Source organism: Calypte anna, chromosome Z (assembly GCF_003957555.1).
Source record: "Calypte anna isolate BGI_N300 chromosome Z, bCalAnn1_v1.p, whole genome shotgun sequence".
NCBI lineage: Eukaryota > Metazoa > Chordata > Aves > Apodiformes > Trochilidae > Calypte > Calypte anna.
In genome coordinates this window covers 14101410-14114623 of record NC_044274.1, presented here as the reverse complement: position 1 = coordinate 14114623, position 13214 = coordinate 14101410, and the positions used below count along the sequence as shown (strand labels likewise).

At 44.1% G+C, this 13214-nt stretch overlaps 1 protein-coding gene across 1 annotated transcript in view; it reads right to left on the bottom strand.

The window, feature by feature from the left end:
* Positions 1-4591: 4591 nt before the first annotated feature.
* EGFLAM (EGF like, fibronectin type III and laminin G domains) overlaps positions 4592-13214 on the bottom strand; it is a 72906-nt gene continuing 64283 nt past the window's right edge. Inside the window, exons 19-23 of the mRNA XM_030467949.1 lie at positions 9975-10053; positions 9102-9245; positions 6586-6669; positions 5419-5522; positions 4592-4877 (exon numbers count right to left, since the gene is read on the bottom strand). Coding sequence (XP_030323809.1) covers positions 4723-4877; positions 5419-5522; positions 6586-6669; positions 9102-9245; positions 9975-10053 — 566 coding nt within the window. The 3' untranslated portion in view covers positions 4592-4722. The remainder of the gene's footprint in view (positions 4878-5418; positions 5523-6585; positions 6670-9101; positions 9246-9974; positions 10054-13214) is intronic.

Here is a 13214-nt window from a genome sequence, read left to right as displayed (position 1 = left end):
CAAACAAAAATTGTAGAAAAGTTTGTAATCCTGAAAGTGGGGTGTTCATGCTCAGTAGCCTCATTTCTTCCACACTGTCCCCATACATTGCAGTTACATGCAGTGCTGGAAAACACAGCATGTGGAGATGAATGTTGAAAGAGCCAGCACTGTTTTTTTCCTAGAAAGGGAGACTGAGGGAAGCTTAAAAAAGAAATAACTGAGGGAGAGAAACAATGTTGCCTTTGTATGATGGACAATAAACAAAGAAAAATGCTCTGTCATTGAGTGGACCTTCTAAAGAAATGAGGTCAGTTGGTCACACCACTGCCATCACAGGGGTTGGGAAAAGGGCACTGGCAGAGGGGTCAGGTTCTGCCCCTGAGGGCAGAGTCAGAGCCTTGCAGAGCTGCCTGACCCCCCACTGGGTTGTGGGATGTGCAGGGACAGGGACACATCATCACCTAATGAGGGACCAGGGCTGCCTGCAGTGACTCAAGCTGCTGGAAAAATGGAATAAGAATGAGGGGTGGTGTGCTTGCTGGAGCTGGCAATGCCTCAGCTTGAATGTGAAGATGTTGCTCTTGAGAAGGAATAACCGCACTGTATGCACCCTCACCAAAAAATAAAATAAAATAAAATAAAATAAAATAAAATAAAATAAAATAAAATAAAATAAAATAAAATACTGATAAAAAGATGCACCTGGCTGCTGCCAGATGTGGCTGCTGCTCCCCATGAGTAAACCACAGCTGTCTTCTATATACTTTTTTAAAGTGAAGGGGTTTGCCCCTTGAGGGTTGGTACCACCATGATGGGAACTGCACGTGCAGTGCTGGAACGATGCATTTCCGATATGACTTATGTTGCTTTATCAACAAAATAAAAATAGCGTCTCAAAATCAAAGCCTTTCTGATAAAAAAGTAACTTTTAACAATTTAACTTTTAACGTCTGTGTGCTAATAGTTGAATGGGCAGCTTCCCAGCCCTGGGAGCCTCTCGTCCTCTTCACCTCTTTGCACACCAGGGGCAGGCTAGGAGAACTGGGATGGAAAAGGTCTCCTCTTCCCTCACCTTGTACCACCCAGGACATACTAGTTCAGTAAGAATTTGCCTACCTCAGGGACCATTGCTAAGTCTAATCTGTCCTTAGTTGCCCTTGATGTCTCTTTTTGCTTTTTGTTTGTTTGGTTTTTTGGGTTGTTGGTTTTTTTGCCATTTTCCCCCCTCCTTATTTTGCTTTCAGATGACCTGAGTAAACCTAACTGCTGACTACCAAGTAGCTGGTCCCCAGGAGGATAGGGAAGTGGTGGAGAGCACTGAGATTCCCCGTGCCCTGGGCAGGATGAGGGGCAGGCAGGAGAAGCTCTGCCCACAAGCACTGCCCATCACAAAGCCTGGTCCCTTGACCCATGCCAGGCTGGCACCAAGGGGAGTGTTTAGCCCTAGAAAGTGAAGGGGAATGTCTTTGAGGATTAGTGTGAAATATTAGAAGGAAGGATAAGGACTGCACTTTTAGGAAGCTGATTAAATTGCAAAGAGAGTCACAAGCACTTTGAACTGCTGGCATATGGCTATGCTAATGGCAAGACCTCATCCTGCAGCAGCACTGGGGTAATTTTGAGTAGTTGATATGGCCCAAGAATAAATAACATGATTAGTAAATAGCCTGGGAGGCAGTAAGCAACACATCCAGGCCAGTTCCTGGGAAAATTACTAAGTACTCCTCCATGCACTGTTGGCCTTTCCCCTTTTCTTCCCTAGCCCAGCATCAGAAGGGTTGGGGGAGTGGCCAAGCATCCACATCTGGTCAGATGTTCCTGAGTTTCTGGCACCTATATCCTGCTCATCCCCTTGAGTGGAAACCCATGCCTCTCACCCAGACCCAAGCTTCACCAGGGAGATTGGAGATGTGGATGCAGGATGCTTCACAATTCAGAATTTTCCTTTTGGGATTGTTTGTTTTTTGGTTTTCTGTTTGTTTGTTTGATTGATTGGATGGTTGGTTTGGGGTTTGTTTTGTTTTTATTTTGTTTTTTTTTTTTTTCATGTGGGGTTTTTTGGGGGGGCAGGGTGTTGTTTGGTTTTTTTGGTTTTTTAACTGATTTAAAAGATGCAAACTCTGCATCATCTTTGCTATTCTTCCCCGACAGACTGGCACCACGCAACTGTGCCACTCGTGCTCAGTCTGTGCTATGGTGGGGCGATGCTGCCAGCTCTTAATTCCCACACACAGCTGGAAACAGGCATTTGGGGAGCTGCTCTCCCTTTTCCACAACAACAACGGAGCTATTTCCTACCCACTCTCTTCCTGCCCTACATTTCATTTCAAAGAGCTGCTTTTGTTATGGAGAAGCATTGCCTTGTACCAAACCCCCTGCGACTCTACAGTAAACTATCTTAAAATAGAGACCCCTCCCTTCAGATGCTTGTCTTGGAGCCGCTCCCCAAACCCTGCGACAGAAATGAAAGGCTGGGAAAGGTGAGGTGTGTGTGCCAGAACGAAGGCTGATGCAGTTTCTGGATCAGCATTGTCCCCTGTCCATCGCCGGCACAGCAGGTCCCCAGAACTCGGGGTACTGCCAGCTGGATCAGGTCAGGACAGGTCTCTGCCATTTGGGATGCATTCCCCGAGCAGATAAAGCGAGGCTGTTCCCTCTCCAGCAGCAGCGGCTGAGGCGCAGCCTGAGCACGGGCTCTGCCTGGCAGGGGGGTTGCAGTGAGCACCCTGCAAAAGTTTCTGCCTCCAGAGATTTTAGTTTTCACCCTTTTTCAGACTCTGCACGTTTCCCCTTTGCACCCCATGGCATCACATTCCATTTACTTCAGTTTTAAAGCTGCATCCTGAATCCTTTTTCCCAACAGTGCACAGGTTTCTCCCTCCCCACAGGGATCCCCACGCCACACAAAGCAATACCTCCTCTGGAAGGACACCCAGAAGTGTCTCTAGCTTCTCTGCAAGCTGCCCGTGTCTTCTAGTGACATTTTTTTTCTGAACTGTGATTTGAACGGGGGGCAGAGCACAGGTGCACATGTTGCCTGCTGGCATCATCATGCATTTTCCTGTGCTTTTCTATTTTCAGCAAGTTTAAGTATTTGTTTTTGATTGCTGTTGCCACATCTACAAGAAACTGTATCTTCCATCTAAGTTATCAAGGTATTCCTGTCAGCATGCAGAAGAGGGGCAGGGGGTCCCCTTAGTAGTCAATTTGTGTTATCTAGTGCCAGCTGTTATTTTTTCTATTGTACCTGCAGCTACTCGTGGTCAGGTGTGGGTGGGACAAGCCTCAGGAATATGTTTTGGCTCCCAGAGGATTGGGGGAACCCTGGGCACAGTGAAAACAAGGCAAAAAATTCCTTATTTCCATTACTTTTTGCCATACCAGGTCCTGGTAAGCCACAGGCATTCAGATGAACCTGCACCACTGAGGAGGTGCTTCTCCCACTGCTGGCACATGGCAAGCTGTGGGGATCCCTACTGCATGGTCAGTCTCTTCTCCACTCCCCACCCACCCTCTCGATGGGTCACTGATCTGTTTTGAACAAAGAATTAAGGAAGAAAAATCTCCAAACTATGACATTCTGGACTATTTCCTTAGTGTCTCGACAGCACTCTGTTTGCCTGCTTGAATTACAGTTTGGCAATCAAGGTTGCGTAAGTGTTGGTCCAGTGCCTAGAAAACATTTCATTGTAGGAGGACTGTGACCCACTAAGGTCTCTTGCATGTCTATTTTCAGAAAAAGAAAAAGGAAAAGAAAAAGAAAAAAACCTATTATTAACACCACAGTAGCAATTTCTCTCTCTCTTTTTTTTTTTTTTTTTTTTTTATAACTTTTAATCTGTTTAAGCCAGGAAAGCTTCATAATGTACAACCTTAAACTGTCAAAATTTACAAAACAAAGAGAGTAAGATTTAAAACTGGTCATAAGTCACAAATATCCCCATCAAAACTGTATAATACAGACATTAAGCTTTCTGAATAAGAAATTTAAACCACAGGTCACTTTGCTATTTTTAGGAAAGTGTGCAAAGAGCTAATTGTGTAGTACACCTAAGTGTTAAAAGTTATACCATGTAAGCAGGTTTGCTGCTGCTATAAAAAATATACAAATATAAAATTACTTCTACAAAACTGAATCACTGAATTTGTTCCTTGTAATAAAAAAGTAGACTTTAAGAACTTTCCTCCTCAGCAAACATTATTTTTAAGCCAGTCACTGTAGCTGTTATTTGCACAGGATGAAGCATAATTTAGCCAAATCAGAGACTGGTCAGGAGAAGAGCTTCTTCCAGGACATACATTTGAATGCATAGGTACACCGCCTAATGGTGTATTTGTTGAACAACACAGTCATACCACTGCAGGGTGGGATGAATGCAGCTGTTTGAGGACTGCTCTGTCTGATATTACAAAAGATAACCTATGGATCACAACACAGTCACTGAGCTACTCATAACATCACACATTTCTTTGCCGGTTGCACTGAAGAACAACCTTTAAGGTTTACTAAACACTTAATGGGCAGAGGGGATGGTTCCTACAGAAAGACTCAGTTTGGTTTGGTCAGCAGAGGAAAGTAGAGGGAAAAATGTTATTTTATTTTTTTTTCTTTTCAGGGTTTCCCTTTGGCTCTGTCATCTCCCCAGATGGCAAAGGTGCTAGAGGGCTGTGGCAGCAAGTTCACATTCAGCCACACACGCAAGCACATGACAGGTCCTCGGCACCAGGATTCCTCTCTTGTCACTTGGCCCCACACATGTTGATGTTCTTCCCATCAGCTGCATCCTCCACCAGTGAGATGTGGTAGTCAGTTGAAAGTGTGAGGTGGGAGATGCAGCCCACCAGGCCCCGCATGTACTGCCTGTTGGTGTGCAGGGCTATTTCCTTCATGCCACCTGGGGGAAAGACAGTGATTAGAAACTCTTTACTGACAGGGGTGTCCACTTCTGCTTGGCAGACTGCATGCCCAGCAATGCCATTAGCCTTCCTAGCATACCTCAGAAGTGAATTTTAATTTACAGATTTACTCTGTGTTTTTCTAAGCATAGCTTTTGAGCGATTGAAAGCAAAAAAGGGAAGAGCAGGAAATAAATTAACAACTATATATTGCAGAATTTGTATTATCAATAAGAATTGAATAAGGGTAGGTGCCCAGATTCCCAAGAAGGTGAGGGGTTCACACTTGATGTTCCTCTATATACGCTGGGGGGGGGGGTACCAGAGTGCCCCCCATGGTACCGGTCTCTTCTCTTACAAGTCCCCCCCATCCCACTCAGAGAGGTTTCCCTGCAAAAAACAGGTTGTGTAGGACCTGAGGCTGATAAATTAATGCCTCACATCAACATAGACAGAGTTGGAATGCTCTCCCTGCCTTGCAGCCAACCTCACAAACACAAAAATGCACCTGGGTCCTGCAAGGGAATGGGAAGCACTCACCCACATAGAGATCTCCATTGATGTTCAGCTGCCTCATCTTCCCGGGGGATTTACCGGTCCTGGCACCATAATCATCCACAGTTACTTTGCCAGACTGCCCATCCCTGAATGGAAAAATGAAACTCTGTCAGGCATCCAGCCTACCGGAGGGAGGAGGAGCAGCAGCAGCATCTCCCCCTCACCAGGATGTGTGATTCAGTGCTCGCCAGTATTCATGACACAGGCTTGGGACCCTAGAGACAGCAGAGTGCTCTGGCATTCAAGGCCAGTGTGGGTTTTTTCACAGGGACTAAGATGGCAGAGACCTGCAGAGGGTGGGGGACACATTTGGAGAGGAGAAAAAACTGGGAAATAATTAAATTGTGTGGCTTGGAGAGAGGGGAGGACAAGCAGATTCTGCTGTGTTGATAAAGATCAGATGAAATATAAGAAACACATACTGCTGAAGCTTCAACAGAAGGGAAAAAATGTGCAAGCTAAGGTGGAACATACCTATAAGCAGTTTTGTTTCCTCCTAGAGCTTTTAGGCTACTTCCATTTTATATATGGCCAATGGCCATAATGACAGAAGATCCATGTGACAGGCTCTCATTCCGACTGAATTTAGTGACATGTTAATGTTAGCCAGTGATTTCCAGGGAAATAACATCCCACAAAGAGAGGCATGTATGCTTTCCTTCCTGGGCACACTTGTCTCCCATGAAGTAATGAATTACAAATAGGAGTTATATATATATACTGTAAGATGTCTGCACCTCCTCCAAATTGAAAAAGTAGACATAGAACTGTCTGTGCTCCAGTGCTTGTGCCAGCCCGCAAAATGCTCACTAGGGAATTTCAAAATGCAGACATTAAAGAAAAACACTCTTAACCCAAATGGTATGGGTTTAAGAGAATGTCTGTCACAGTCCCAGAATAGCCCTTCGTGACTTTGGCAGCCTGCCTTGAGCTGTGCTGAGTTTCAGAGTTGGCACTGTCACCTCTAATACAATAATCTTTGTGTGCATTGTCCTGAAACAGCCAAGTTGCTAACAGTTCAACTACTAAGCCATGTGAGAGAGTGGAGCCACAGTGATTCACACCCGACAAGTGTCCAGACATGCCAGCCAGCACCTTTAATGGCAGGGCAGCTTAAAAACACCTCCCAAATGAAGCACGGTCACTTACCGAACAGCCTTGACCCTGTGCCACCGGCCATCGCTGAACGAGCCATTCACCACAATGGAAACAATGCCACTGCCCAAATTGTAGCTACAATTAGAAAAAGTTTAAAAATGTTATTGCATCCCTTGTAAAGACTGTCTGCCCCCCAGCTTGGTCAGGGGTCCTTGCTCCATGCTCCATCCACCTGCTCAGCCTCAAGAATAACCCTGATGGTTCACACTCTGGAGGGACTGGGGGAGTTGTTTGGAAGCTCAGGAAGGATGCAGATACTTTGCAAAGGCAGGCCCATGGTGGAATATGCCAAACTCCCTCCTGCCCTGGTTAGAGTGGCTACCATCACCAGCATCCCATAGGAGCAAGGAGGGGCTTTCTGCATGGCAGTTACTCCCCAAAACAGAAGATTATGAAGGTCAGTGGACCTACAGACCTTTGGCCTAATGGTCAAAAGCAGTCGGAGGTTGCAAACTGTTAATGAAACTATTACAAGAGTAAGTAAGCACATGAGCTATAAGAGATCAGAAAATCCTCTGAATTATAAGGAAGACTCAGACCTGTGATGTTAAAAAGGGTGAAGCCTAATATATAAATGCAGGGATAATCATGAAATTGCATGCCTCGGTTGCAGCTCTGATTATTTCTTTGTGTTTGCTGCTACTAAAAGTATGCAGCAAATACAACATTCCCATCATGTTTACACTTCATATTTCTTAATTTTTGGGTTGCAGAAACTTGGGACAACCTTCACAAAGGGGAAGTAAATGCTGCAACACAGTGAAATGTTGGGTGCTTAGATATAAGCAGGATGAATTAGCTTGAGCCACCACTGCTGGATTTGTGCCTGTTCTGAGCTTCAGAGTATAAAGCCAGCACCATCATCTCTTAAGAAAAGACTGAGCATGGAATTAAGTTCTTTGTCAAGGTTAGGTACTTGAGAATAGCACATTAAGTTGCCAGCTGCCCAGAGCAAAATGCTTGCTCTATATCTGACTCCTTGCCAGAAGTTTAAATGTCTCCAACAAGCATCTCCTTTTACCCAGGAATCAGATACTAGTCTAAGTTGACAGCTACTGAAGGAGATTGGTGTTCAGGTCTGTATTTAAGTGTTAGAGCTTTGCTTACAAATACCGGATTCGTATCCTGAATGAATGGGGATTCCCTACAATAATGATTTTATCTTCTAAGAAGCAGGGAGCAACAGAAAGGATTTACAGCAGCATGTGCTCTGCTAGGTCACAGAAAATGGGAAAGAAAAGGTGTGTTTAGAATTTCAAAATGGATCAGAACACAGATAACAAATTTCAGGCTGCAGGAAAACGTATCTCATCAATTCACAGCCCTGGATATTCTGATCTCACCTTCCAAAAGCTGAAGTTAGCATAAGGATCAATCCCTGTGAAAGGAGATGGTAGATTTTTTTCCTGCATTTGTTCTTTCACGGTCTCTATCTGTGTTCCATTTCAGTATGCAGTGTTTATGAGAGTTTTAATCTGGGATTTAAATTTTACACGCGTGTAAATGCATGTGGAAGGTATGCATACCTCAAATGCACCATTTCTGCAGAGTCAATAAGGAAGCTAAGAGCTTTTGCAAAGTTAACTACAGAAAACCACATCAAAAACGCTTCACAGAAATTAATTTAAATAGACGTGTAACATTGCTTATGCATACATGGTAGCAAACCTCAACCAGTTAAAAATAGTTGCCTATTAGATTAAATGATTAATAAATCTTTGTCATTTGATCAAGTGTCTCACTAAAATCTGTAATATTGATGGCATTTGTAGTTTGATGTTTCAGTATTTGTCTTACATGAGCTAAAAAGGTATCAAGAGGAAGGGTATCTCTCTAAGGGCAGGAATCCCAAAAAGAACCATGCAAAAAGCTGCCTAAGTGCCTGCAAGGGAGGAAGCAATTCTGGAGAGACAGAACATGGGTTCAGCTATTTCCCAATATTTCCCACTTTCAACTTTTGACAGTAATATTACAGGTTTCTTAGACAAGTAATTCTGTGGTTGTTGGCAGTAGCAATGCCTGGTGTCAGCTGGGTTTGTGTCACAGGGTTGGACATTTGGGGGTTTGAGAAGGTGGGAGCCCTGGTCCCATGTGCAGTCTCTGGTGAAGAGTGATCCTCATCATGGGCATCAGCAGGGTCTCCTTCCTTGACTCCTGCTCTCTCCTCACACCCTACACCTGCTCTGCTTAACTGAGATAGCAAGGGCTTCAAGGGTCATGAGGAGAGCTACTGGGAGCATTCATACCCTCATGGGAAGATTTTTGGAAAGCGACACTAGAAATCTGATGTTAAAGAAATGGGAGAGAGGGACTGAGAATGATGTGGAGCTGGGAGCATATTACCTCTTCAGCTCACAGAGAAAAACAGGAACCATCACTGAACAAAACTTTGACAATGTAATTGTCTCCCACTATAGCAAAGGACAAGTGCACTGGATGTGAATGTGGAGATCCCTTGGAGCAGTGATTGTTCTGCATGCAGCAAAAATAAAGAAGTGAAAGTTTACCTGAATATTAGTGCTCCTTCTTGAAGGCCTAGAGAAATGAAATCACTGTTTGGTCTCATGGGACTGTCCCCCCTCCACATCAAAAGACCTTCCTTCATTGTGGTTTTAAACCTCATGAACACATTCGTTCTTGATCCTGAAACCCTTGTTTAAGGAAGAAAGATGAAATAGTAAAATATTGAAATGGGAAAGTCTTCTTTCAAACAAATCTAAAAGATGATGGCTCCACTGGTCTTGCTGGCTATGGTTTTGCCACTTGTCTAGGTGCTGATGTGTGAGGGACTACGGTTCACATCCCCATTTACAGCATTTCAGAGTGGAGGGATTTAACTTGGTTCTCCAGAATCCCAAATGCAATAGCTACTGGGTTACTTCAGACAAGTAAGATAAAAGACTTTTTTTTCCCCCAAACCTAGTGTGAAATCCAGTCCAGTAGGTTTGTTCCTCTTAGAAACCAATGGAAGAAGTATAAGAAAGAACAAATCAGAAAGTCCTGGTAGGTCAGTGGTACCAAGCTACACTGAACCCTAACCAGTGCCTGAAGTGAATGAGATGGATGAATTTGTTATGACAAGCCAAACTTATGCATCTTCTAGGGTACAGAATTGCCCAAAATAAGTTTGAAGAACTTTGCTCTAAGAAAGCAGACAGCAGGTCAGATGTAGACTGTGCATACTACTTCCTTACAGCTTGAAAGATGCTGAGATAACAAACAGCCATGAGCATCCACACAGAAAATGGGATTTTTCCTGAAATATAGAAATACGCAAATACATCTAAAGATCCTTAAACATACAGCATCTTCCCACATGAGGCTTCTAGCATTATAACATTTAACAAAGAACATGTTTAGGTTCACAGGAGATACGTTACCTTTTCAGGATATCTGGATTGTCATATGTGAGGTAACTGCGACCAATAAATTGTGGGATTTCGATTGCTTCTGTAATGGCTGAAAACAAATTGGAAAAAGATGACTGTGAGTTAGCTAAGATGGAAATGGAAGGAAAACCAGACAAGACTCTTACTGATTTACTCCTGCATTGGCAGCTACCTGCCAATGTCACAGAACTGAGCTGAACTCACAGGCAGTTTGTAACTAAATGCATGGGCAGTAGTTGAGGCATTTAAACTGCCAGCAGTTCCTCTAGTTATGGCTTTCGTGTCATAGTCCTAATGTATTGTTTCACCATAAACATTAGCACAGGAAAATATGAAGTACTGGGAAAACATTGCAAATTATACTTCTATCCCTCCCTTCACGCTCCTTGAATCTCTATGCAGTTGAAGCCAAGTTCATGCCAAAGCTTATGGATTAATCAGCTTCTGTTCTTAGTCTAAGAAACTCCTCCCCAAATCCCAGTGGAGCACCATGTGCAGAGCATGTTCTGAGACCTCTCAACCTTGCCAAGCAAGGCTGGAGGGCAGCACAGGAGACCTGTGAGCGCCTCATTTTCTCCTTTTGTGTATGTGACTTTGCACAGAGCAGATTCTGCCACACAGGACTTACCCCCTGGAGAGCAGTGCAGGGGAAGGCTAAAGCCTGGTGAGCACATACAGGTTGCCCCTAATGACTTTGGGTCTACTGAAAGCAACAGATGTTATGCTACAAGCTGTATAACAGAGGCTGCAAAGCCCCTTCATGTGTGTATTTGACATGCTGCAGTGCTCCTTTCATGGGTCATGACTTCCCCAGTGTCTCCCACACAGCATCTCCCACTCCTCCAGGGAATAACTCTGTGGCACACAGCTGCTGGGACAGCACTACACATTGCAGCTGGACCTGGTATACTGCTGCCATGGAGAAAACTGGCAAAATAACTCAACTCATCGGTCATATAAATCACTGAACATCCCTCATACACAGCCTTCAATAGGATTAGCATCGGCCTGAACAGATTTTCTTTTGAGTGAACATCGTATAGTTTGTTGTTCATCTCTCATAACTGACTGTTGGATTCATAAAGGCCATTTTCATGAACTCCTTAAAATAGCTGCCTTCATTCTTCTTGAGAATTAATCCCTTCAATCCAAAACTAATCCCATCTATATAAATTTCAAGCTTTCCAGGGCAGAGATGCTTGCTTTCTTTGTGCAATGCAGAAGCTGGCTAGGCTTAAGAACTCAGTGTAACATAGATGTGCAACAATTGGTGTAGTCTGGCAGCCAATGACAGAAATACAAAATTTAGCTCTAAGTGCCTAGACTGAGCATTTTAGATAGTGACAAATGCCTGCTTTCATCCATACTGAAATCAGGAAAGCTGCCTAATGTGTCTAGAGAAACCACCACAGGCCATCCACAGCTGTCAGATACCTGCCAGCATCACTGGGAGGTTACAAAAGACCTGTTTCACTCAGCCAGACATTCCTCATCAGATCTGATGCTTTCTGCATGGGACAGTGTCTGACCACAGCAGATGGCAGTAGAGCATGAAAAGAGTCCTTTTTCCTCCATCACATCTCACCCCAGCACTGGAGCCCAACTGCTCTTCCCTTTGGCAGGGGAAGGTGCCCAGGCCACGCAGAAGCCTTTGAGCCTGCTCTAGCACTCTGATTTCTCCTATGGAACTTGATGGGCATTTATCTCTGCTTGCTCTTCACTTGCTGCATGGAATTCAGGCACAGAAAGCTTTTTTAGCATACCCTTGATGAATGCAGAATCTTCACAACTGGTAAGGAATAGCCCCAGTAAGGACAGCTAGGACTAAATGCATTCACTCTCTCCCTGCTCATCACTATTTGACTGAGGGGCATCAAAGTTCTCATAACAAGGCAGGACTGAACTCTGAACTGCAGGGCAGCCTGAAGCAGCAGGCTTCAGACAACCTCCTGGCCTCACTCAGACAGCCTTCTGGCCTCACTGCTTTGCCACTGCAGGGACAAGCTCTACACTTACCAGGTGCTCTGGATGTAGTTTGAAATATCAAGAGAACAAGGTTTATGGCAGTATTATATAATCCCATAAATAAATTTGTTTATTGATAGAAGCTTGCCAGGCTTAATGGAAATCCAGCATCCAGCTTGCTAGAGCAGACACGGATAGACAATGACAGAGCAGTTTTCAAATCATTTGCAGTACTTACTGTTTAGGCAGTAACTTCCACACTCTGCAGTGAGTCAGCACAAAACAAAACAAGAACATTCTGGTTTTATTTTTCTATAGCATGAAAATGTCTGTTACAATGATTTTCCAGTTTCATGCCCACCTTTCTGCAAACCCACTATCCCACTTCCCTTTAGTACTCTTTAAAGCAGAACTCTTCAATTCTTAGTGGCTTGCCCAAGTATTTATTTTTGTCTGCTCAACACACATAAAGATGTATGGTATGACCTTCAGTTCTGGTTTTCAAGCCCCATTAGACTCATCATGGTTTATGTGAGGATCAGCTCTAACCAGGGGAAAGCACCAGTTCATAGCAGAAATTGTGCTGAATCCTAGGCCAATGATATGAATCAATAGCCTCATGCCAGCATGATTTACGTTGAGTTTTATAAGTGGCATGTCTAATTTTGGAGTATGAAGTGTAGTTCATCACAAGCATTTTCTTTCTTCAGGATGTGGGGTTACAGCAGCCCACCAGCAAAGAGGATGGAGACTGCACCTTCAGACTCCCATATGCCCTGTTCCTCCCATATGCCTAACTGTTCTGAAGGAGGAGTGGAAACACACATGAATCCTGCCTTAGACCTGTCTAGACCCTACCAAAGAGACACTGATAAGGATTCTTTTGAGAAATCTTCTCCAAGTTCATCAGAGCTGTGGCTCTCAGGAGGACCTCCATGGTTACTGTCCATCCCTCAGCAAAACCATGAACTTTTGGCAGGGGCTGAGGCTGCACAAGTGCAGGAAGACAGGAAAGGCTGCTGTGATCAGCAGCCACAAGCATCAGAGGAGAAGACAGATAACTTGTGAGCACTTTTAAATATGAATTAAGTTCGAGGAAGCAAAAGCCAAGATCCAGACAAAGGCACAAGGCGCTTCAGACTGTGCAGGCCTGTGCACCCTTCTGGGTGATGCAGGGGAACAGAGCAATTTTCTCTCCTCCCCTCAGAAAATCAAGGATAAATGATGTTGTTTCAGCTATTAGTTTACTAGTTAGACCACAAAAAC